The 26,048-nt window shown below is 44.0% G+C and overlaps 1 protein-coding gene across 5 annotated transcripts in view; it reads left to right on the top strand.

Annotated features, from left to right (window-relative positions):
- Window positions 1–26,048, top strand: part of LOC121175525 (C-myc promoter-binding protein-like) — a 52,079-nt gene that overhangs the window by 7,732 nt on the left and 18,299 nt on the right. For 3 of the 5 annotated variants that reach the window (XR_005892746.1, XM_041029516.1, XM_041029347.1), the window contains exons 2-14: window positions 6,747–7,077; window positions 9,316–9,562; window positions 11,700–11,769; window positions 13,765–13,934; window positions 15,736–16,019; window positions 16,239–16,305; window positions 16,495–16,553; window positions 16,801–16,945; window positions 17,240–17,415; window positions 17,919–18,019; window positions 18,722–18,937; window positions 21,333–21,478; window positions 21,806–21,844. Coding sequence is in view for 4 of the 5 variants with exons in the window: in XM_041029516.1 (XP_040885450.1) it covers window positions 6,767–7,077; window positions 9,316–9,562; window positions 11,700–11,769; window positions 13,765–13,934; window positions 15,736–16,019; window positions 16,239–16,305; window positions 16,495–16,553; window positions 16,801–16,945; window positions 17,240–17,415; window positions 17,919–18,019; window positions 18,722–18,937; window positions 21,333–21,478; window positions 21,806–21,844 (2,031 nt within the window). In the remaining variant the exon portion in view is untranslated. The remainder of the gene's footprint in view (window positions 1–6,746; window positions 7,078–9,315; window positions 9,563–11,699; window positions 11,770–13,764; window positions 13,935–15,735; window positions 16,020–16,238; window positions 16,306–16,494; window positions 16,554–16,800; window positions 16,946–17,239; window positions 17,416–17,918; window positions 18,020–18,721; window positions 18,938–21,332; window positions 21,479–21,805; window positions 21,845–26,048) is intronic. The other 2 variants (XM_041029585.1, XM_041029446.1) reach the window with 1 other exon arrangement.

Below are 26,048 nucleotides of genomic sequence, written 5' to 3'. Positions count from 1 at the left end.
TTTAGCTGAAAACATTATACCAACCACCGAAACTGGCTGCTGCTGTGGGTGAAAACACGGTGAGTGTTTGCGACTCACTGGCTCAGAGGAGGAACGCATCATTTGTGGGGGAACACCATGTTTTTTTTTTTTGGTACCTTGTTAGAAAACGAAACGCCAGCTGAATGATGGGTGGTTGTAAGATAAGATTGTCTTTATTAGTCCCCGAGGGAAAATTTGTTTTCAGACTCACACACACACGCACATAAACAGGCTGACAGCTACAAATAGTCACATATCTAATTAAAACATACAATATCTGTTGACAAAGGTTAATGCATCCTAACTACCTCATCTGCATAATGTCTCCTCTGTTCACACACACACACACGCACACACACACACGGTCACTCCATCTAAGAGCTATCAAAGTACATATTTAGTTCTAGTTGTTCTGTAATTAAATTGACAAGGAAACCAGGAGGAACATGGTTGTCTGCTAAAGAGGCTGGTAGTACGTACAGTTCCTGTGGTACCAGTGGTGGGAGAGTCCATAAGATGCAGCTGTGCCAGGATCAGATGTCACTCCACGTTTCATTTTGGTTGTTCGGATTTGTTAGGTTAAATAAATAATAAGTCAGGTGTTAAGGTTACAGTTTTACATGTGAAAAAAAAACAAACAGGTAAAACATCTTTCTCACAGAGGTCATCTTTCCTCCGAGATGTTACACGACCTGATGCAGAGACGAGGCACGAGAGCCAAACGCCCACCCCTCTGGGCTAACTAGAAGCAGATGCTTGGCGAGTGAGGCTTCCTACTGGCTTGTGTTTATGTTCTTGAGCACATTCCTTTTCACCTCCTCCACGTGTCTGCCCTGCTGTGACCGTCTCTGTGCTCGGTGTCTATACAGCTGGACTCGAGAGCGGCGACTGGGCCGTTGGAGCCTCGAAACGAGAGTCCCTTTGGTGCGTTTCATTGGCCCCGGCTCTCGTGAACTCGAGACAGCTGGAAATCGTTCCCCTGTCACGTCGGCTTAAACAAAACCCTTGTGGAAGCGACTGAAGGCCTGTTGGGTCTGGACATCTTATCGAACTCCTCCCTGAAGTCCTGCTGTGGTTATAAGTCAGCGAGTTTGGGGCTGGGAGGCTTTGTCTATGGCTCTGGCACCAGGCCCTTCATGTGGCCGAGTTTAAAGTTTCTGGGCCTGTGGTGCTTTTCCACCACAGTCTGTTTCTCTTGTTTCTCTGGCTCCCACACTGCTCTCTTATCCTGTGTGATTACTGCAGAGAATCAGACGGAACCCAGATAATCTGTGCATTCAGCGGAGCCACAGCACAAAGTACCTTTAAAGCAAGTTAAGCACATCATTTAAGGTGCTCTGTCGCTGAATGCTGACTCCAGGTTTACAGAGACAAATAGTCTGCAAGGTCTTGGGGAAAACCGTGTCTTAAGGCATTTGCAATGAAAGACCCCACGTCATAAATGATTCAGAAACACATGAATATATTCTGCAGTGCTTCAGGGCCACTGTGAAGGGCCCCAGAAACCCATAAAGAGGCTTGCGGCCTGAGCACATCCCCTCTTAAAAATTCACAGCTTTTTGCACTGAGAGGAATCAGCTGTGACTTCTCTCTGGGCGTTTACCTCAAGACCAAGTCAAGCTTTCCCTTCCAGGTCAGTCTGCCAGGGGAGAAGTAGGGCAGCCAGCAAATTAAGATATCTTGATCAGACTCACTTAAGCTGTGATGCAGATTTTTATTCTAATGTCAGGCACAGTGTCACGGGATCACTGGATGCAGTTCCTGGGAGGGAATCCAGTGCTGCTCTGTGCGTGAAAACCCGTGGGCATTAAATAGGCATTAGATGGGTGTTACACCCTGGTTTAAAAGTTTCTTTTCCAGGTTTCATCATCAGCATGTCAGTGCAGCATGGTCTAAGAATTTCTCAGACTGGATCAGTTTTTGTTGCGTTACCCCCAAAACCCTCACGATCACCTTCACAAGAAGATTCACGAATGGCTCAGCGAAAGCAGGAGCTGTGAAATCTACAATTTCATTTTTTTTTCTATTCTTGAAATATAGGGCACGTAGAGAGAGAGCAGGTTGGAGACAATAGAGGCGGTTTGATTTCAGTGGGAGTCCAGGACTGTCCCACATATGCAGTGCATATATATATATGTAATCCTTATGTAATGTGCGCCACAGCACTGCTGCTTTGGTTTTGCGTTGTATTTTTAGCAGGCTGACAACATGGCAAGGATGAGTGCCATTCTTTGGCTCACCACGTGGCTCAGTGGCTCAGTCAGTGTTACGGGAGGTGACGCCGCAGAGCTCGCCGCTGTTTTGCATCCGTGGGGCTGCGATAAATTAGGTCAACACCTTTCTTTTGTTACAGTTTTTCTGCTGAGTGAGGAGTTAACTGTACCTACTGTGTGTGTGTGTGTGTGTGTGTGTGCGATGAAACGAAACCCAAGTCCGTTTTTTTTTTTTGTCAGTTGAGTCTCATGAAAAATCTCTCTGGGTCAATAAAGCAGAAGTCGCTCGCAAGAAAGGAGATAGCCGCTGTACTGGCCGACACCCTGCGTAATCCCACCCTTCCTTTCACTGCACATTGCATATGATGTTATGATCGGTCTGTCATATATGTCAGCACAGGCCTGTGAATATGTTTTAAACGAGGAACAGAGTGTAGATTGGCTTTTTTGGAGGATTTTGCGTCGACAGAACCTCACGTGTTGACCATGTTAGTTTCTGCCTTTCATTATGTCTGTGAAGTAGAAGAATGTGACCCCGGGACCTTGTGCTAGCGCACATACGCACACATGCACGCAACTTCAACACACAACTTAGACGTCTCACCTCGTCTTCAGGGTGTCTGCCAGCCTTCCTTCCCAGACTTGTGCGTATGCAGGCTTTTTATGGCAGAGTGTTGTGAGCAGGCGTGAAGGTGTGACAGGAATGTGTGTCCCACCACTGTGAGCGTCCCCCTGGTGAGAGCTTGAATCAGGGTTAAAGTAAAATCTAAATCCTGGATCGATATAAAGATGAGTTTAAATTAGAAGAAGTGAAGCCAAACTATTCAAACCAGCTGAGTTTCCTCTTGCACCAGTGCTGCGGTTGAGCTGTTTTCATTTTGAAACGGGAGACGAGTGTCTTCTGTATTTTGTATATTTTTTAAAACATTTCACTCAGTTCCCAAGTAAACATTTATAAAAGACAAGAGAACACGTGTCCCACATCCTGTCCTCTGAGTGTTACACCAGTGTGTTGTAATGTGAGCGTCCTAGGACATTTATGAGCCTGCATTATGTGCAGGACAGGAAGTTGAACGGAGACTGTGGTCTTGGACTCAGGAGGCTGTGCAGATGTGTGGCCCTTAGATCTCCTCTGGTCAGTTTGACCAGTTATTCCCCAGTTGATGACCACAGTAACACGGTAGATTTAAAAGTCTCGATGCTGGATGAGGAGCGTTTGGACCGGAGGCCCGGATTCCAGTCACTCCCCTTGCCTTATCGCAGCTGACCAGACGTCACGTCTTCTCATCAGTTTCTCACAGTGAGGAAGCGATGAGGTGAGATGCATTTGTAATCTGAGTGTAAGAGCCAGGACACAGTGAACACAGCGTTTTCTCATTATCGGTCAATATCTGGACGTGCCAGCAAGAGAAAGAAACACAAATCGCTCTTTGTTTGGATCTAAGCTCAGCGCATTGACCCCGCAAAGATTATTTCATTAGGCCAATAAACAGCCAGCTTTAGTTAGGTTTGTGTAAATAAACACTTTTCTCCACCCGATATTGTGTCTGAAACAGCTAATGATGGACAGAACCAAACACTGACCCTGTTACTGAAGAAAACACGGAAGCAAATGTGTGTGTGTAGCATGTGCTGCCACCTGCAGCCCGGAGGACCATCTACAGAGGTCAAACCTCAGGTCACCGTGATCTGTCCGTGACCTATACGAGTCTCTGATGGTGAGCTGAATAAAAGGAGGCACTAACAGTGGTTTATGTAGCTGTGGTGGCAGCTGGAGTCTTGCTCACGTAGCATCACACCGACTGGAGTTGGCAGTTTTTTTTACCTTTCGCCTGAGCCAACACATTTAGACTTAGCTAACACACCCTGCTAATTAAACCTCTCTTACCCCCCCACCCTCTTACTTCATGTGGTTGGAATCACAGAACTTGTCCAGTTGAATTATTCAGAATTACACTGGGCAGAAACTCTTGGATTACAAAATCTGGTTGCAATGAAACGGCTGTCTGGGTTAGAAATCGCCACTGACTGTGACACCAACCAGGGAATGGTTTTAAAGAAAGGAAATAGCTTACACATCCTCTATTTGCGATCTATGCAAAATTCTGTTTTTATATGAAAACCCTAAGACATGTTTGAATTGTGTTCTGTTTCTCACATCCAGTCTTCTCCCACCTCCTGATTTCGGCTGTCACGAGCCCAGTGTGACCGACCGGGGAGAGAGCGAGAGCACTGGCAGGGGTAGAGTTTCACTTTAACCCACAGAGACTCACTCGTGGCCCGGAGGCTCGAGTGTCAAGAGGCTGAGTGATGAATCTGGTCACTGAGGCACTGAGACTTTACACCACCACTCCCACAGGCTGCCAGAGGAAAAAAAAAAAGTCCACTGTAAAACAGTATTTCTTGGTTCCTCAGCACTTTAGCACTTTGTCAGACTTTTATCCATAATGTAGACCCGCTTTGTCAAGAAGAGATAAGAGCAATATTATGTAACTTCTCTTTAACCACAAGGCTCAAGGCTATAATGTGTGTAGACTGGAATAATTGGCTAAAACTGGCAGCAGTAATAAAGAGAACCATTTTCACGTTCCAGTTTTTTTCTGAGTTGTCTCACATATGAAACCTTGTGCGTTGCCATAGGTGATCTGAAGAACTGATTTGTGCTTGCAACAGTACAAAAGTCTGCTTTCTTTATGTGACATAGTTAGTTGTAATGAACATGTGTTTAATTATTTCACACTTCGATCAAATGGAACCAAATCCCCATAAAATCAAATCAAGGAGGTAAAAAAGTGCCTTTTAAAGGCAGAAAGGACAACGCACATTTAACACAACATTACTGGTGAAACCTCCAGCAGCAGATCGTTTCAGATTTGCCATAATTTCTCCTCACACCAATAATTTTGTTCTCAGTCGAGTCTTTGGCCCAAAAACTTCTCAGTGGTTTTGTCTCAGACTCTGACTTTTTTTTTTTTTTTGTTTTCTTGAAATGGCACTGTGATCATGACACTGCAAACAGTCCGTGGTCAAGAGCCATGCTGCATGAAAATAACACTGTACTTGAAGATTCACTGGCTGTCCTCAGAGGGTGGTGGATGTGTTTGTTGAGTCTCCCTCCTGCGTTTCTGTGTTTCACTCCGTGAACCTTTGCTTGACTGAAATCATCACAGCTGTCGCTCGTGTCAGGGCTGTTTTCGGGGGAGTTGAGAACAGGATTGTAATAATAAAAACTGAACTTTTGTGAGGATGACCTGGCAGAAATACAGCGCTCATTCACCCAAAGCAGCTTTTGATTCGGTGCAGATTGTACGGAGGGTAACTTCACCCATCTTGGTATAATTTTCAGCCTGTGTTCTTCAGAAATTATAGATGATGATATAAAATCAGAACAGGATCGTCACAGTGAGGAAATAAGGTCTTGTTATGTTTTGTCCTGTGCTATGTTGTCTTGTGCATTCAGCTCTTATTTTGTAATCTGTTCTCCCTTTGTGTTCCAGGTAGCTTGCCCTTCCTCTTGTGTTCCTGCCAGTCTGATTGTCTTCCCTGCCCTGATTGTTTCCACCTGTTCCCCATTACCTCGTGTCTATATATTGTCTGCGTCTCCCTTTGTTCTGTGCCAGTTCGTCCTGTAGTTCGATAGTAGAACCAGCGTTTTTCCTCAGTCTGTCAAGTCTCGATCACAGTTTACTCATTCTAGCCATTTGTTTAGTTTTGTCGGTACGTTGTTTGGTTTATTTCATTATCAAGTATTTTCCTTGCTAAGAGTGATTTTGTGTTTTTTTTTTTTTTAGTGGTCTTTCATTTTGTTTGACTTTTGCCTCGCCATGAGAGAATTTTAGTTTGGAAATAAAGACTGTTATTTTGAACTCCTTGTTGAGTCGTGCATTTGGGTTCAAATCTTGCTCAGTCGTGACAAGGATTAGAGAAACTATTTGACTTGAATCATTTCGTGGGCTCCATGATATCACAAAGCTTGCAGTCAGAGGGTTTTTATGTGGGACCTGAAGAAACACCTCACAGCTCCCTCTTTGTAAAATTCACACTCAGGTCTGTGCAGCCAGCCGGCTTTTTACTGTGCTGTCTCACTTTTTAGAATTAGAGAAAGGTTCAACACCAACAATGTTCTGTCCTCGTCAGAGCTACGTGTTTTATCAAAGTGTCCTTGAGCCGGGACAATGAACCTTTAGCTGGTCATGTGAACAAAAGTCCATCTGGTGAAAGACTGTTGAAAAAGAAGGAGGGAAACTGTAAATGGCTGCCTGGGATCTAATCATAGCTCCTCTCATCCTCACATTTTCGCCCTCTCTTTTCATTTGTCCTTCTGCTGGCCTCCCCTCAGTGAGATTTATGACTGTCAGATTTTTTTATTTTACCGCCATAGCAAGGACGCAAGAACTGTCTGTACCTGCTACCACAATGAAAATTAATCTCCCCTCCCTCTCTTCCTCTCTCCCTCTCTCTCTCTCTCTTCCTCTCTGTCTCTCTTCCTCCTCCCCCTCTGTAACCGTGCAGGCAGTTGGCGGGGATGGGAGATGATGGAGGACAAAGGCCCTCGTGTAGCAGACTACTTTGTGGTGGCCGGCCTGACGGACCCGTCCAAGCCGTTGGACCAGGAGATCCACTTTGATGACGTCTGCCACAAGACGGCCAAGCCTAAAGCGCCCATCACCGACGTGGCTCTGGTGGTCCGCTCCATGGGCGAGGAGGTGCCGCCGGGGTTCACCTGTATTGAGACGACACCAACTGGCCACTCAGCTGATCTTAACAGCGGCGGCCTCATCGCACCCCAGATGTTCCTGTGCTACAGGCGAGGTCGCGACAAGCCGCCACTCACTGACCTGGGGTAGGTATTAAAGGAGTCTTCATGGTAAAACTGGTTAAATGGTTGTGATAACCTTTATATTTTCCATACCAGCTGAAAACAGCTGCTGTTATCAAAGCAGTGTGTTTGCTGTTGTTTCTTCAACTGCCAGTCTTCTACTTCCTGTGAATCTCTGCCTTGTGGTTTTTGCTATTGTGAGTGAGGAGTAGAGTTCTTATCTTGAAAGCAGCCCATATCATGTCTGTTCTGAGAATCAAGTGCTCTTAACTTTAGAAAGTGCGCTGCTTCGCCTGAAAGTTCCTCCTCCGCAGCAGCCTTCTGTCTGCCTTTCAGCGCTTCACCGTTCTGACTTTGCCACAAAAAGGTGAATAGCGTGTAACGCCTTTGCAGGTGTCGCCCCTCAGCAACATCTTTTGAGCTGCGCGAATCCAATACTGTTGGTTCAGGCCTCTCACACCTCTGTCTGGCTGAGGCAGGTGGTGACAATGCTAAGGAGGCTAATACTGGCCTCTGACACTACAGAGTACGGTGCTTATCGGGCACTGACACAGAAACTGTGCTCAGACGGTATCAGCAGCTTTTGTGTGCTGATTGCCCAGAGGGGCTGCACTTCCCAGACACTGGTCGGACTGATGGGAAGCTGAGGTGTGTGTGTGTGTGTATGTGTGTGTGTCTTTGTGCAAGTATCTGTTTTTTTCTCATTGCTCCACGTGGTAGTGAATTGGTGCTCAGGCTGCCGATGGAGTAATTAGTATGTGCAGCCGTCATACTAACATCAGTTTGGCTTCATTCAGTTCTGACAGCTATAGAGGAATATGAGGAGCAGTGACGCCTCCAGGTTTTCCATCAGTAAAAAGTGTTGAGCAGATACACAAACAGTGACACATCATGTTTTGTGATCACTTAGTTAGCAGCTGGTGGCCTAAACAATAGCCAAGCTCATTGAGTGTAAACTTCTTCTGTGGGAAATAAAACCTCTGCTCCTTTTCCCCTGAAGATGAATATTTTATTTCATAAGTCTTTTAATGTTTTATTATATTATTTTCGTGTGGAGGTTCACCGCCTCAGCAAAAACAAAGACCAGCTCCTTCAGAAAATACTGGAAAAAAAAAAAATCCTGATCTGCTTTCACAAGTGTAGCTGCTTCAAGAGGTGTTAAGATCCAGTTCAGCAAACACAAAGGCCAATTTCAGATTCTTCAGAATTGGCTTTGCCACTGTTGAAGACATAATGTGAACTGCACTGGTCTGATGGTGGAGGCTGAATCAACAGAAACCGGTCTGGTATAACAGCAGAGAAAGACGTGCACTCAGTGTTTGGCCCCGCGAACCGAGCAGAGTCATCACAGCAGCGAGCGCTGAAATGGAAGAACAGACAAAATACAAAAATCCCGCTGTTGACCACTTTAGATTCTGTTCTCTTTTCCAGCTTTCAGATAGTGCCACAAAACGCCTGTCGAGTTCCACTTCAAACAGTAATGGATGATAAGTGCATAATGGAAGCGCAAAGAGGGATGTTTGAAATTACTGCTATGATTATGTACCTCTGAGTACTTGTCCTCTAAGTGCTTTGTGTGAGTGTCCTCTTGTGCCTAATTGTAATGCTGTACTGGGTTAATATGTTTTGACTGACGGTGTCCTGTACATAAACCTACAGGCATACGTTGCATGTGGACGGTCAGATACAGCAAAAGACTCCAAATCCAATTGTCTTTAAAAATTCTAAAATAAGTTTAGAAAAATATTCATATTTTGGTCGGGACTTTCAAAAAAGAGACCATTGTGTTTATACAAAGGTAAAAAGGTTTTTATCTTTATATAAAAACACAATAATTTTCTATTAAGATTTAAAAATAATTTTGTTCTAAAAGACACTTGTACAACAATACCAGATGTAGATCTGGGTCAAAGTGTGCTCCATTTCAAAGCACGGTCCACAGACGAGAGGGTGACAGGGAGAAGTGAGTGGGCAGGAATAAAAATATTAAGCTCTCAGTACAGCATTGCATCAAATGTGCTGGAGGATATGAGGTACAAAATGGACATTTGGCCTAATCAGCTCCATCCTCGCAGCCACTGGAAGACTGGGATAAATTCCCAGTGTTACAATAAAACGTGGAGCTCCACCTAATTGGCCCAGTGAGATCATGACTGCATATTGTGTTGATTAATTCTACATGGTAATCAGACTAATAACTACACCATGCTGTAGAGTATTGTTTGGCTGACTGCCGCCTCTCTGCCTCCTCTCCCCCCCCAGCGTGTTGTATGAGTGGAAGGAGCGACTAAAGCAGGGCTGCCACCTCATCCACACCACGCCCTACGGTCGTTCGGCCAACATCAGCGGCAATACCACCCAGCGAATCTACGTCACCTACCGCCGGGCACCCGAGAGCCAGCCGCACGCCGCCCTGGCCGTCACGGACATCTGCATCATCATCCCGAGCAAGGGAGAGGCGCCTCCCCACACCTTCTGTAAGGTGGCGAAGAATGTCAACAGCACCATTGTGAGAAACACACCAATGTGTAGAAAACTGTGAAATTCCCCCCTACAGTGATGTTCCATCGTCTTTTTAGAGCCGCCATTTTTAAAAAACATTCAACATTCGGAGGAATTTGGCGTAGGGAAAGTGAAGAGAGCAATTTCTACACTCAGAGCTTAGATACATTAAAACCTGCCACTCAGACACTTTGTTTATTAACAAATTATATTTGAGTCCTACAGACAACTTTGCTCATTCTCCTTCTGATATACAGTTCTGATAAAATTTTAGGCACAAAAAGTAAGGATGCTTTCAAAAACAGTTCCATGAATAGTTTTTATTTATCACTTAACTTCATACAAAGTGCAGTAAAGAGAAAAAAACCATATAAAACAGCACCAGTTCTCCTCCGTGCACCTGTACTTGTCAGATAGGTTGTTCCAAGCATCTCGGAGAACTTGCCACCGTTCCTCTGTGGATTTAAGCTGTCTCGGTGTCTTCTGTCTCTTCTGACTCCGGCTGTATATTTAGAATTTGAATTTAGGACAGGTAGAGGGTGCAGACTCACCTCACCTCAAATCCTTCTTCACTTGTCAAAGGTCCTAAATTGAGCTTTGGCCACAGAGCTTCTCTGTGTCTTTGGTGCTTAAACGCACTGTGGAGCTGTGCAGCACAGAGGATGAAGAATAGACTGCAGCTCACCTGTTAATTCTTTCAGTGAGCTAATTGTGTTTTTTTTTTTTTCAGTAGTTAGGAGAAAGATTTCAGCCCTGGGGTGAGGTGGTGCTTGAACTGGCCAGTGCATCCAATTATGGAAAATAGTGTAAAACCATCCTACATGGCCCGAGGAAGGTTTTTAATGCTGCATGTGTTTCTGTTGTTTCAGTCTAGTTTCGCTGTGAGTGGAATCTGTTGGTCTGTGGTCTTCTCCTGTGTTTGGTTTCTTCCGGAAACCAGTATTTGTGCTGCAGAAAAAGCTCTGTTGTGTTCCCTTTATGTCTCTATGCTGTTCTCTCTCCCACCCACCCAACCACACACACACACTTAGTAGAATACTATAAAAGTCTTTCCTCACATGTGTTTTAAAATCTATGCAGCCAGAGATGTTAAGAAATGCTTCAGCACAGTATATAAATCTGCAGAGACCTTTGGTGCATGAAGGAGAAGATGAGGATTCTACACTAAAACTGGGATTTAGCTGCGCTGATTTTTCAGTCTGACTGATGTAGGAGCTAAGAGCGATGCAGGAGATCATCTTAATATTTCAGCGCAGCTCTGGGAGCATACTTCTGGTTGTTAAAGATTTAATACAGATTTTATCTGCCAAAGGCCTGCTTCTTCCCTCAGTGACTAACTATCACAAACGTGTGTTTATCAGATGCGTCATCGCTTCTCTCTACATGCTAGTAGTTATGTTACTAGTTGCACATCCCTGAGTGTAGCTGGACTAAACTGTTGGAGGGGTAACACATCTTTGTCCATCTGTGTTGTCCATTCTGTTTATAATTACACTGACTGGCCTAGGATCATTTCTTTCAGTTAAAGTACTAAAACAGTGTAAAAAATACCACGTTAAAAGTCTTAATTTTTTGGTATTTTAGTATTAATTTTTAGGACTTTTTCTTGTGAAATGCTTGATAGTGCTCCGTCTTTGGGTCTCAAACAGTTCTTTAAATGAAACCCTCTGAGACATTTAGCCAATGTCTGCAAAAGTAACTGTATCTTTCATGTAAATGTAGTGGATTAAAAAATCCAGTATACCTCTGTGAGATGTAGTGGAGTGGAAGCAGAAAGCAGCATAAAACTGAAACACTCAAAAAGGCACAAGTACCACAAAAGAGTTCTTAAGCAGAATACTTCAGTAGATGCACTTAGTTCCTTCCCGCCACTGTTGGCTTAGTGGGGACATTTTAGTTGTGGCCAAATGGTGAATGATAATGGGAGAGATCATGAAAATCCAGCAAACAACAGGATTCTCAGCTGGTTTGAGTCATAATCAGCCAAAAAAAAAAAAGCAAAAACACTTGAATGGTCCTTTAAAAAAATATTGTTCCAACTTGTTCGAACAATAATTTGAAGGAATGGCCCAAAGGTGATGTTGTTCCTCATTCGCCCGAAGGAACAACACGCTAACGTTTTCCTTTTTCGCTCTCGTTTTCAGTGGGGCTCGTCTGTCTTCCTGTGTTACAAGAAGTCTGTGGCCAAGACCAACACGATAGCCTACAAAGCAGGTAAGCCTTCCTAATCCCATAACTACCAGTGCACACAGATGGGTACTTCCTGTTCCTGATGAGACAAGATATCAAATGTGTTGTCTGTAAATACCTTCTCTCCCTCCTCACTTCTTCCCCTAATCACCAGTTTCTTGTGTGAGAAACACTGAATACTCAGAGACCGAGGGTAACTTGAAATATGTTTCGAAGGTCACCTGCAGTCGTATGAACAATAACTTCGAGTTTTAGAGTGATAATAATTCATTGCAGTAAACATATGACTTGAGTTTGTATGTGTTGCACCTGTGCCGGTGCAGAGATGTCTCCAGAGAGGAGGGTCTGCTGCAGGGTGAATCGGCTACAGGAGGAAATTCTGCAACAGCTGTTGTTGCGTGTTTGGGCTTGTTGAAGCGTGCTGATGCTTATGATGAGATAAGCCTCTGCACGCCCTTATTCTTCCTCTTTAAAAGCTTTAAATGGATGAATGTGATTGTAATGTGAAGCTTATTTAACATTAAATCTGTCCGACCTTTCGGTGCTAAAAACACTTACAGAAGAGTGTCATTTTCTGATAGCACTGTTGGCTCAGTGTGGCTGTTTGGCTCAGCCTCAGGTCGGCTGGCTGAGGTTCTGTTGTGCATGTCTTGAATATGCAGCAGACTGTGAATGGAGCGATCCTATCCGTTTCTCCCTAATGCTTTGGATGAGTCAGCTCGAAGATATGGAGTTTATTTTTCAACATTTCAGGCCAGCAAACATCCAGCACGCATCAGGATCTGAGTTTCGGAAACAGACGTGTTTTGCGGCATCTGACTCCGTTCATGACAAACGCAGGAGTTTGATCCAGAGCGGAACACGCTGAGTTTGTTTTGTTGGTGGAAACGTGGTTTTCATTATGGAAAGAAATGACCAATACTAATGTGCACATTTAGCTGCAGGGCAGTGCTCACACAGGACATTCCCCAGTGTGCGTGGTACAGTGGACTGATTCGAGGATGGAGAACTGGCAGGGACCCACTGAAATGAAATCATGTGCATGTACGCACAGTTGGCAGTTTATTAGGAACACCTAGCTAAAACTAATACATTCTAATACATGAGTTCTACAACAAATCCTCCTTCACAGAGGTTATAATGTTCAGTTTGTGTTTCAGAAAAGTTTTGTTCCAGCCCAACTCTATGGTCCCTCTGGAGGATGTAGTTTGTGGTGCTGTTGAGCTGTATGTCGTTATACTGGCAGGTGTTTCTGGTATTTTGTGAACCCTGTTTGTATCAGCGGGTAAGCTACATAACAGGAACACCTCTGTATAATGCAGCATAGTTGGGCAGCATCACAAACTACAGCCTCCAAAATGAATCATAACGTTGACTCAGCATGGCTCTAGAACAGTTTTAACTCGACCTGAACATTATAACGTGAAGCAGTTGCCTCCTTTCCTCACAGAGCTGTCCTCACACTGTGTCTGTGTTGTGTTGTGCTGTTGTATTCCATCTTGGAATCAAGGATCAGGATTGTTACTTGAAATAATCATAGTTTTAAAGGGTGGGCCTGAATGGTGATGAGCTCACTGGTGCTGCTGATGGATGTGGTGCTATTTTAACTCCTTGTCATTATGTCAGTGTCAGTGAAGAACAGCAAACAGCACTTTTTTTTCAGCTCTTTTTCACAGTTCTAATCACAGTGGTACAAACTATCATAGCTTTAGCTGCTCTTAGATAAAGTTAGATAAACGTGATCAAACTAAAATCTCTTCATTGTCTCTTGTTAGCGTCCACTGACTGTGACCAATTACCTGAAGGTCTGATTTCTTATTACAGAGCCACTGAAACACTGACTCACTAAAGTTGTGTAGTATCACAGTGATTATAATAAATTTACCTTCATTTGAAACTCGCTGTAAAGGCTGTTTTGCATCTTCATTATCTTTTAATTGGTAATCACAGGGGAGAGTTTGCACTAAGCAGCTCTCTAAATTGGGTCCTCAGTTTGTTTGTTTTGTTTCTCCCTGTTAGGTCTGTTCAGCAGATATCCAGAGGAGGACTATGAGTCATTCCCGCTCCCGGAGTCTGTCCCTCTCTTCTGCCTTCCCATGGGGGCCACGATTGAGTGTTGGCCGGCTAACACCAAATACTCCCTCCCCGTTTTTTCCACCTTCGTCCTCACCGGAGCCTCGGGAGAGAAGGTAAGGCAGAGGGGTGGCCGGGTTCGCTTCTCTCTTCCACTTTGTCGTATTCTCTCCTCCAGACGACGAACAAACGTCTCGGTAGCAGCATCAGAAGAGTCTGGCGGTGACCGTTAGACCTCATCAGCACACTGTAACTGCCATGCATACAGCTGACACGACCACAGTGGGGAACGAGAAAACCACAATGCTGTAGATGCCAGAAGGGAAAGTGGGTCACGCCTGCAATGCTGCCATTGTCTGCTGAAAACCTCGTATCTCCACAGTCGTTCTCTCTCTCTCTTTTTTTTTTTAGGACGGGTTTATTGGCTGAAGAATGAAAAACAGATAAAAATGATCCATCTGAATAATGTAGTAGCTGCATTAACACCACATTAATGATGAGTCTGTTTATTTGATCTTGTGATGTTGATGCAAAGCTGTGAGGTTTTCATCAGACAGCGACAGACACCCCAGCACAGAGCACAGGAAACAGCATTTCTCTGTAAGGGACTTAATATTATTGGCCATCCTGTCATTGTCCTGTCTGTTTATCCTAATCCATATCCATATCCATATTTCTAGTTTAAGATACCACTTACACACACAAACAGACCCACACACACACTCACACTCACACGTTCTTGGTTTCCAAAGCTAAACACGAGCCCCGTCTCTCTTTGCCGGTCTGTGGGTTTGGAAAGCGGTCGAGTTGGGACGAGGCTCTTGTTGACACACATTAGTGAATTATGTGGTGAAACGCAATCGTGATTGAAAACAAACAACGTCCAAAGCCCACTGATGTGTAGATAGCGGCTGCTCTGCTGAACAAGGCCAGTTAGGGGTCAGGAGCGATCGCCCGTGCCAAACCCTCCGCAGGTGGCTGCTGCTGCGGCGGCGGCGGCGGCGGCGGAGTCAGGTCTGTGTGTATACAGGTGTGTGCTTTTGCGTGTGAGTTTGGAAGACCTGCTGTAGAACATGCAGGGGGATATTTGGTGAGGACGGTGACTCGTGCTTTGCCGGCCAAGGTCAGAGGGAGACTCTGCAGGACCCTGGCAGTCTGCAGACTCCATGTTTAACTGAGGGGTCACCTGTTGACCAGCGCTGCACACACACACGCACACACACACCACTCTATACTTATGTTGACTATATTAGATGACTTAACCATAACTCTCATCTAGATAACTAGATAACTTATTCCGAGTTAAACTGAAACCCACAGTTTTATTTGCCCACTCACGCTTGGTGGGCACCCTGAACTCATGCAGGATGGCTCCTGCCAGTGTTACATAATTATACATTATGCTTTTGAATTATTATTAATGATGCATTAACATGTAGGCAGTGTTTTACTGTTGCAGACGATCAAAGTGGAGCAAATTTGGGCAGATAAGCCCGTTGGCTTTGATCTGTGCCTGAACTGGGAAAGTGTCATATTTCCAGGAAGCAGAGGTTATTTATTTGTCCTCATGCTGATTCTGGCTCAGCTGTCTGCTGTTTGTTTGGCCACAGCCGGCACTTACGGTATTGATGTTCAATAAAGGTTAAACAGCAATGCACTTTACTCACTTTATTTCCATGCTTATTGATGTTTCCCGTTTGTGTAAACTCTCTGCTCCTGTTCATCGTGATTTGATCAGGTCATCTGCTGGACTTAAAGCTTCTTCTGGAAATAATTGTTAAACAGGAGCTGTTTGTGACCTGGATGCAGGTCTGTTGTTATCAGGCCCACAACTAATGCATCCAGAGGTAAAACAGATGGAGTGAAAGGTGCATTCGAGAAAGGCTGACACGTCTCCAACACGTCTCCTGTTTTCAGGTGTACGGCGCTGCCATTCAGTTCTATGAGCCCTACCCGCAGGAGTGTCTGACCGACCAGCAGCTCTCCCAGCTGGGTCTCCAGGGCCAGGATCCACACAAACCCTTCTCCTCCAGCGCCACGGCGGCATCCACCGACAGCAGCACCACCGACCCATACTTGGTCTACACCAACAAGTGCATCTGTCTGCTGTCCCACTGGCCCTTCTTTGACGCTTTTCGCAAGTTCCTCACATTCCTCTATCGCTACTCCATCTCCGGCCCTCATGCCCTGCCCATCGAGAAGTGAGTCTTCTCTGTTTTGTTTGTTTCTTTATCTCACTGTCCTGTGTTCATTACTGTCAGTCTTGAGCAACGTTGGTTAATGTTGCTCCTGGTTCATGCTTTTTATGTTTTACTGCTGCTCATGGCTCGTGCCCTTCTTAGAGGTGCATTGACGGATTATTCAGCCGCCCGCTGCTGTTATTTTTGGCCTCACGTCCCCATAATTCTTCTTCCTCCCAGGCACATCTCTCATTTTATGCACAAAGTTCCCTTCCCTTCCTCTCAGAGGCCCCGCATCCTGGTGCAGGTAAGTTTTGGTGATGATGATGAGAATAATTTTATAATAATGTTGTTGTTTTCTGAAGGTGTTTTGGATTGCCTGTGGGGTGCAGTAGTTTAGGTCCTCCTTTATAGATGAATATTTAAATAATTCAGTGCAGGGTTTGGGTTTTTTTTTGCTCTGTTGGTTTTATCTAACTTTCCAGCTTTTCTGCAGCTTTCGCCTCATGACAGCCTGATGCTGAGCCAGCCAGTGTCTTCTCCTTTGCCGCTCAGGTAAGAGCAGCTGTGCTAAAGGTTTTCCTGGTGATATCTGATGCCAAGAATTTTGCTCTCACATCTAAAGGAACAATACATTTTGTTCGTCTGATTGACCCAAGGATTCAGTGACCAAACAAAACAAAAACCAGAGAATAACAACATCAAATTTACACAACAATTAGAGACCCCGTTGTAGTTCCCTCAAGAAATACAGACAATAGTGTACATATTTTATTGAACCTAAATTTGTGTTTCTTTGTAGTGGTGGTCGATTTTCCACACTGCTCCAAAACCTCGGCCCAGGGAACGCCGTCACCCTGCTGGTGTTTGCCGTCACCGAACACAAGATCCTGGTCCACTCGTTGCGACCGGCGGTGCTGACCAGCGTCACTGAAGCTCTGGTGTCTGTGAGTTACTGCATTCAGCTGTGCAGAGTGGTTTCACCTCTCACTCTTCATGCTGCTGTCCTCTTCCATTTGTGATGATGTCTAATGTCGTCAGTTGTATGGAAAGTCAGTAAAATTCATACCTCGAGTTAGGTTGACGGGGTACGGGTGTATAGCAGAATTTCACCTATATTCTTACATACAACATATTTTGGAGGTTAAAACTCAGTTTGAAAGACACTGAAGCGTCACAGAAGGAGCCACGTCTTCCCTCTCACCTCGTCTTCTTTTTCTCATCTTCATCCTTCTCCTCAGATGATCTTCCCGTTCCACTGGCCTTGCCCGTATATTCCTCTGTGCCCTCTGGCGTTGGCCGACGTGTTGAGCGCCCCCTGTCCATTTATTGTGGGGGTGGACTCTCGCTACTTTGATCTTTATGATCCCCCGCCAGACGTGAGCTGCGTGGACCTGGACACAAACACCATCTTCTAGTGAGCACACCCACACCCCAAATCCTCCCATAGCTGTAGTTAATTAGGCAGTTAAATCTGTGAAATGTGAGAACTTAATCTGTCCTCACTGCTCTGTGAAGACTTCTCATGATTATATTGTGTGAAGGGTTAACTACAGGGCACCGAGCCGCACATATAATGTTCAGCCCTTCCAGCTAAAAGCTTAATATTGTTTCCTTTGCCGCATATTTTTTCCAGACCACATTACTGCCAGGTCATGAGTTCTAAGTTTAGAGACCAGGCCATTATCCCGGAGCCTTCGTGGAAATGGTTATTTTTGTAGTGTCAGGCTTGTTTTAATATGAAGAGAATGCAATTTTCTGGTACGTCAGGTAAGGCCAGTAATGGTTCACCTCACTTTTGGCCTCATTACCCGCCAGACAGCGTTAGGGTGGTCTGAACTCCCCCAGCCCCACCACTGTCCGTGTTGGTTTTGGCCTCTCAGCCTCTCCAGAGCTCAGTGTATGCCTCTTCTTTTCCAGCACTGAAGATAAGCGAGCCCTCACATGGAAGATCCTGCCAAAGAAAGCCTGTAAAAACCTAATGAATGTGCTGAGCAATCTCTACCAGCAGCTGGTTGACGGTGAGCTGATATTTGAACTGGTGGAACAAATGATTGTACAGATGTGTGCATGGTAAAATACACTTTCAGCAAACTCTTCCATCTTGTGGTTCTTTTTATTTTGTGTTCAGTTGAATGGAGGTTGGTAAAGCTGAATATCAAGTCAAAATCCAGCATGAAGAGAATGAATCTCCTGTGAGACTTGTTAGTATATCACTACCTTTTCTGACGCTCGGTGAAATCAATAAAAGAACAACATCAGGTCTAATTAAAGTCCTCGCAGAGTGTGTTCTGCTTCGTTCATCATCTTTAGTTTTGGATTCTGTTGTCTTTACAATTTGTTCTTTATTCAATCCAATCAGCGAATTGAAAGCCAGCAATAATCCCATCATAGCGTAATTTCCTCATTACCCGTCTCAGTTGTGGTGCTCATTGTATTATTGTCAACTTCACAGAGCACGCTCAGTGAGAGACCATGGAACCTGCTGCTTGTTGGGATGTAGGAATTGAATAAATCAATTTTCTGATTCAGTGAAGTTGAAAATCTACCCAGTGGCTGCCAGAAGGGCTCAATATTGATATGCCTGCCAGAGGTGTTAGTAGAGACATTTAAGCCTCATGGACCTTCAGAAACTCGGTTATCAAGTGAAGTTTATTTATTCGAATTACATAATTCTAATCCTGTAGTGACTGTCACTAAATGTATTTTGTCTCTGTCTTCAGGTCAGTACAGACCCGACGGGCTGCTGGAGCTGAGCATGAGCGATTCGTCAGAGCTGAGCTGTGGGAAGAGCCTCCACACGCTGGAGCTGGAGATCCAGGAAGCCTTCCTGCGCTTCATGGCAGCCATTTTGAAGGGCTACCGTTCATTCTTACGGCCTATCACCCAGGCACCGTCTGAGAAAGCCACAGACGCCAGCTCACTGTTTGACTTACAAGGTATCTGGAATAATGTCACTCTGACTTCTTCCCCAAACCATGTTGAAAAGACATTTTAGAGCCGGACATAGGAAACAGGACCCAGCTGTCCGTGTCCCCTGCAGCCTCCTCACACACAAACCAGAAGAACTGTTTACTGACTGCAAATGTTTTGAGATTTACTGTTTTAATCCCAGTAATCTTGCATTTGCACGACCAGCAGGTCCACCTAAGAAAGATGGAGCTGATTTTGTGCTTGGTAGAATTATTGGTTGTTGGATATGTCATCCACCATGATGTTGTAGCTCACAGAAACTTCTGAGTATAGTCATTTAAATGGATCAGAATCAAAAGGAGGTTTGGCACGGTTTGACAGATGTCCTTGTGATGAACACATTGTTAAGCTAATATAAAAAGTTAGTAAGTCGACCTTGAGTTAAAGTTGTTAAGCCGCTATTTTCAAGGTAAGAATGAACTTTCATACTCAAGATTTGTAAAATGTTTAAGCCAAAACTTTTTAATCAGAATGATATTTCTTTTAGAGAGAACCTGTTTACACCGATGCTGCCATTTTTTTTATGATTTTTTAGTGGAATAAATGGCTAAAGTTCACAGTAGCACATACAGTACAAAGTCCCTAGCCTAAGCTCTTTGAGAAATGTCACTGTATTCAGTTTTTATCCAGAAACATGATGTAGAGGTGACACGTTATCTGCTGTCAGTTTCAGAGATCAGTCACAGTCTCAGATCAGTTCTCAGTCGAATCTTGTGACAAAGAGCTTTGCTGATTTTTATTTAAATCGTCTGAGATCTGATCTGATAGACCGATTGTGCAGATTAAAAGGTTAAAGTGGAGGAAACCAGTAGTATTGTGAGTATTGAGGGCTTGTATTAGATCCAGTGTGCAGGTTTGAGGACCACACTGATCAGCAGAGGACAGAAAAAAAAGTTTAGTTTGCTCCACTTTTTAATCATTGCTGAGTCTCCATCCAAGGCCGTGAAGCCAGTTTGAGTCACAGTTGTACAGTTACAGTGCATCATTAGCGCTAACGAGTCCATGAATATAAAAACTAACACCGCGTCATAGCACCTTCCTCTCTACAGCTGGACAGCCTGGAAAACAGATGGTGTTGTTTAATACATGAGGTTTCGTAAGTGTCCATCCCCACCTCTGGGTAAACACACACACAGAAACTGTTTGCGTAGGAAGGCTGGGGTCTGAGAAGATGCTGGGGTTGGAGGTTCAGGGCTGTTTGGAGACGGACGGTGGGTTACAGAGTCAGTTAGCAACCGCAGCTGCAAAATGCTCCAGAGGCCGGAGTCTGGCCTCTGGATCGAGAGCCGGTGAAAGCTGGTTCACATCGCAGCTGAAACGAGTTGGGTGAAATCGCGGCTGCTCCGCCAGAGGATAGCTGTAGCCAAGGTCGTGTCCAGTGTGAGTTACATGGTATAACAAACAGAAATGACGCCGGCACATTACATAATGACCTAATGAATTTTTAGACCCAATATCCACAACAACAAATTACAGAATTTGTTGATTTTTTTAGTATAATCTTGCTTTTTTTTTTTTAAACTTGCCTGTTGTGTGTCTAAGTGCATTCTGATTAATGTCACAGCTAGGGCTACGACTAATGATTATTTTCAATTATTGATTATTAAATGTCAGAAAATAGTTTAAAATGCCTGTCACAATTTCCAAAGGTCCAAGCTGACAGTTTCAAAAGTCTTGTTTTGTCTGATGAACAGTCCAAAACCCAGAGATATTCAGTTTTCTGTTGTAAAAGACAAAGAAAACCAGAAAATATTCACATTTGAGAAGCTGGAGTCAGAGAGTTTTGATTAATCAGTCATCAGAAGTGTTCTCAATTAATTAATTAAAAGTTAAGTAACTGAGAGGAGGTTTGGCCAGAATCAGCTGATGATCCAGGTTGCAGGCGGCCAGTGTCGGGATTAAAATATTCATCAGCTGCAGGAAGTGTTCCTCTGCAGGGGCTGGTGTTTGGCTTCCACCTCTGTGCAGTGAGCCAGTGGCCATCCATCCTGCCTCCAGTCTCACCACAGCAGTGGCTTATTAGTCAGTTAAGCTGCTTTCAGCATCTATCAAGGAGGTCATTCATTTTCTTGTACATCCCAAATTGGCCATTAAGACAAATGGAAGTGTTTTTATGAGACCTATATATATATATATATATATATATATATATATATATATATATATGGACATAGAGCCTTTTATGGGATAATGGATTGTTTTGCCACAAAATCACACACCTTTGGAACCAAGTTAAATGCAAAATATTTTAAATTATCTCTGAATCATTTATCACATTAGCTGGGAAAATAAGTTTCAGCAAGGTAGGATGACTGTGACCTTTTATTTTTAAAGGCTAACATAAAACATTTATGTCCTCAGGGTTCTTGAAGAGCCGTGACCGCTCACACCAGAAGTTCTACTCCCTGATGACCAAGACCCAGATGTTCATCCGCTTTATTGAGGAGTGCTCTTTTGTCAGTGACAAAGACGCCAGCCTGGCCTTCTTTGACGACTGCGTGGACAAAGTGAGCTTGTTATTCGTGAAGCATGGTCTGTTTACGTTTTCATGTTGATGCAGTGGAATTAGGCCACACACAGAAATCCACAGAAAGACTTCCTCCTTTTCCTCTTTGGCTGTTTCTGTTCATTTTGTTCTCATCTGTTCTCATCCCTCTTTTGAAATGGTCCTGTTTTTCTCAGCAAGCTTCCCTTTTTCCACGTATAGTAGTAGTAGTAGTTTTCACCCTCTCCTGTGCCACTTCACCTGTCTTCAACCAAAACCTGCTTCTCTCCTTTTCTTTTCTAATTTTCTTGAGCTTTTTCTTTCTCTTTCTCCTTCTGCCTCCATACAGCTCTACAGTTCAGAGCGGAGTGCAGACAAAGGAGCCAAGGTAAGTCTGTTATTACGTGGTCGATTCTCGCCTGCTGTGGGTACATTTTGTCTCTGATCTTTTTTTCTTGGTGCATGGTTCTAGGAGTCAACAAAACTATTTAAGATCGAAACAGGAATCAGTATTTGCTTCAGGGTCCTGCATTAATTAATATTTGAATATTAACTGTCCACTTAAGATTTGCTGCATCAGCAATGTGTGCTGAGACAGTCAGGGAAAATCCATATGCACAGTTTTCTGCAGAGATCTCTGCCCTCGGTTTTTCATGAGGCCAGTGAGTAAGGGCTTTTAGCGCTTCAGTGGTTTCTGAAGCACGAACAGAGCTTGAAGGTATTTTTTGTACCTCCCCTGGGCTGATATATCCAGTGTGACAGCGTGAAGAGCTTTGGAGAGACTGTCAGTGCATCTTCTGCTCCACTGGGAGCATTTTGAGTGTTTGACCCCATGTGCTCACAGGGCGGTGTTCCTCCATCAGCTGTGTTTGTTGAGGGTTGAATTTTTTGCGTTTGGAGTCTTAAAGTCCTCGCAGCCACTCGGCTCCCCAGTCACGTCTGTGGGTCACTGCTGTTTGCAGGTGACATTTGTAACTGACTCTCAAATAGACTTGGCTGTCCTTGGATTACACGTGTGTGTGTGTGTGTGTGTGTGTGTGTGTGTACACGTTTTTGTTACCTCTTTGCGACCTTTTCTGGTTTAAACACCGACCTTGTCGGGCCCAGTCGTCCTCATGGGGACCAAAGCCCTGCTCCTAATGAGGCAAAACGTCATTTCTGAGGCCCTGGTGAAGGTTCGGGTTATGAGCAAGGGAATGCATTATGTCAATAATGGGTCCCCATGAATACAATAAATCAAAGGTTTCTGTGTGCGTGTGTGTTCTGGTTGTAATTGAGACATAGTGGAAGTGAATCCAGAGGCCAGTATCCACAGCCTCCCCTTCCTGCGTTCCCAGACCTGAGGTGGGGTCCGGGTCTCCTTGTCCTCTCTGTGTGTCAGATCCATGGGCAATTAAATCCTCTGAAAGCAAAGCTCACCTCTCAGCCCATAAAGATGTTATACTGTGTGTTCACACACACACAGCAGTCACACACAGAAAGATAAGGTTAAAGCGTATTGATCCCTGAGGGAAAACAGAACATTGAGGCAACTGAACTAATTAAATCCAGCAGGGGAACAAGAACAAAGAGAAACTAATCATACAAACAAAATATAATTAAATCAATTAAAATCTGTAAAAAACGTAAACAGTACAGGGCAAAGCTGAATGTAAACAATTGTGTGATTCTTGAAATACATCAAGACCAAAATTCCAGGTAACAGGTGCGTTACACTTCACTGTTGTTTTGAAACTTGACATAATTCACTGCTAAATGTAAAATATTAAAATGTTGAGAACATTTTGGGCTCCGAGGCCACAGTGGCCATAACAGAGAAGTGAATGTATTGGTGAGGACTAAGTTAATCTCCAGTCAGACTGAGTCTCTGTCTCTCATGGACTCAGTCTATTGGAACCTGTCTGATCCAGATGGACCAAATGTTCCCTCAGAGACACAGATGTTCTCATCTCACCTGTTTGGTGTCTTTTTTTCTGATGTGTGAGCTGACAGCAGACCTGCCTGTCAGACAGATGCCTCTTCACCGTTACAGCTGTCTCCAGTCTTCGTGGAGCAGTGTAGGTTGTCTCACACTAAAAAAACAAACAAACAAAAAACATTTGTTGTTTCAATATCCACAGGTAGAAATCACGTTTGTTAGTGTGTATGTTGTGGGGGCGTGGTTAAGTTTCGTGACAGCTCCATAGACAGGCACTGGCAGTTAGCTCTTTGCTAAAGCATCGGCTGGGCTAGGCGGCTACATCCAGAGGCCTCCGGCTACTTCCAGCTGTTGAAAGAGACTGCAGTGTCCGTGTTTGTTTGCCAATGTTCGGATAGGTTTTTGTGATAGTATGGCTTGTTGTAGTGTAGACTGTACTAACCGACCGTCGAAGGAGTCTGTGTTGTAGTTTTTTCGGTAAGTAAATTTCTCACTATTTTACCTGGATGTTTGCGCTAATTAGCATGTATTAGCATATTTTTCCGCTAGTTTATGATTTAATTGCCGATTTCTCGTCGCTGCTGATACAGATAGAGGACCGGAGCAGCTAATGTTAGGAACGCTGCTGCGGCGTGTTCCGTGCTCTCAGAGTCCGTTTATTGCGGGAATACTAGGCTACAATTTAATTTCGTCTCATTTTTCTGTTTAAAAAGTCCGACATTGCATGGGCAGAGCAGCTCCGTCAGCAAGCGGCTGCTGTTGTTTGTGTGCTGCTGTAACTGTAAGTGGATAGTTGGTGGAGGCAGCGGTGAAAGCCGGTAAATATTAAATATTAAAACATTTTAATATATTATTATTGTTATTATTTTGATGGTTATCATTAATAATAATGTTTTAATATACGTTATACGTATAACGTTTTAATATATTTTATCAATATGAAATAATGATTGTTTCACCGTTAAATAATAGGCTAGAAATAAATTTCCCCCCACAACTCCACCAAACCCTGCAGCTCCACCTAAAACCTCTCTATCTGAAACAGACATGTTTGAAACACAGCAGCAACATTATGATCTCTGTTGTATGCTGAGTGTCGCGGTCGTACGGGCTCGAGCTAGTCGGGTCGGACTCCGGGACTGTCGTGTGGTGGATGTAGCTGCCGCTTAGCTTGTTAGCCTAGCTGATTAGCTGATTAGCCTTAGGCTAGCTCGGTTGCTCCGAGCTAAGTGGCCGGGTTCTCGGCCGGCTGACCCATAGAGTAACCGCCTCTCCGCCACGTATGGAAAGTACACTCCCACTAAAATCCAAGATGGCGCAGCTCCAATGCCCATGGTTTGGTCACAAAACCGACTCCCCGAAACCAATGGGTGACGTCACGGGTGCTACGTCCATGTCTTATACAGTCTATGTCCCAGACTCCCTGTGTTTCACAGTTGCTTCAACTTTTTTATACTTTTAACATTGTGGTTTAATATACTCAGCGAAATATCACAGAACATTGTATTAGCCTTTGATGTGCTGAATGGAATAATGAAAGTTTCCTTAGCCTGAAAGGCTTTAGACTGCACCAAAGAACAGACGCTTTACTTTCCCACACTTTACTGCTTTGACTGAGGTTGTTATCAAACTTTAATTACTATCAGACTAACTCGTCTAAATTATGAACTTTCAGCAAGTACTTCCCCTCCATTTGCCATGAATGAAATCATTCCTTGTGGTGCTAAAGCCTGTCATTAAGCACTTCTCAATTTATGATGCCTCCCTCTGTGACACCTCCTTTTTTATATCCATCATAAAACTCAGACGTCCTGTTTTAAGATTCACTTGGAAAACTGGAAGTCTCCTCGGTCCGCTCCACCAACACGACTGTGGTAAAATGTGTCGCAGTTGAAAATGATGCGTGACATCCGGTGCACTCACTGCCTTTCATCGGGTCACCTAGATGTGTTTTTTTCTGGCTCCCTTTACTAAAAATCGGAGCACTTTTCTCCACCACTGAGCAGCCATAACCCGTTATCATCTGGATAAGGGCTTATGGCTGGAGATGTGCTGCTGGAAACTCTGCTTTTCAGTAATTTAATGCTCCTGCTGAGTTGATTGCAGGCTTGTGCCTGCTATGTATCAAACACACAGGACTGACTGCTGAGGACTGAATTCACATAAGAGCCATCACAATGGATTCTGTACTACAACAGAATGTCAGTTTATACTTAAAGCATGTGGACGTAACGATGTGACATGATCGCTGGCTTATTAGTGTTTTATTGTGTAAATCAAACCGATCGATGATCCTGATACTCTGTATTAATAAATCAGTTTTTGTGTCCAGTAGTTTTGGCAGTGTAAAAAATTTCTGTGGTCCCTAAAAGAGGGTGGAGTATAGGAACAGTTTACGTCCAGGACGTGAGGGGTCTGCAGTGAATTTTTATTTATTTATTTACTTGTACCATTTTCTGACTTGGGAGCAGCACAGGACTCTGAGGGAGCATTGGTGCCAGTGATTCAGTGGTCTTTTCTTCAGTCCTAGCTGTCCATTGTGTCCAGTTTTCCATTATTTAGAAATAACTTGTATCAGTACATAAATTGTGCCCATACTGTATGTGTTGATTTCTGTCATTTAACAAATTTAACAATTTTTTTTATTTACTAGGCATTAAAGATAGTTCTGCAC

Source organism: Toxotes jaculatrix, chromosome 1 (assembly GCF_017976425.1).
Source record: "Toxotes jaculatrix isolate fToxJac2 chromosome 1, fToxJac2.pri, whole genome shotgun sequence".
Classification (NCBI taxonomy): domain Eukaryota; kingdom Metazoa; phylum Chordata; class Actinopteri; family Toxotidae; genus Toxotes; species Toxotes jaculatrix.
The sequence above is the reverse complement of the archived record's forward strand: the minus strand, read 5'-3'. Positions and strand labels throughout refer to the sequence as shown.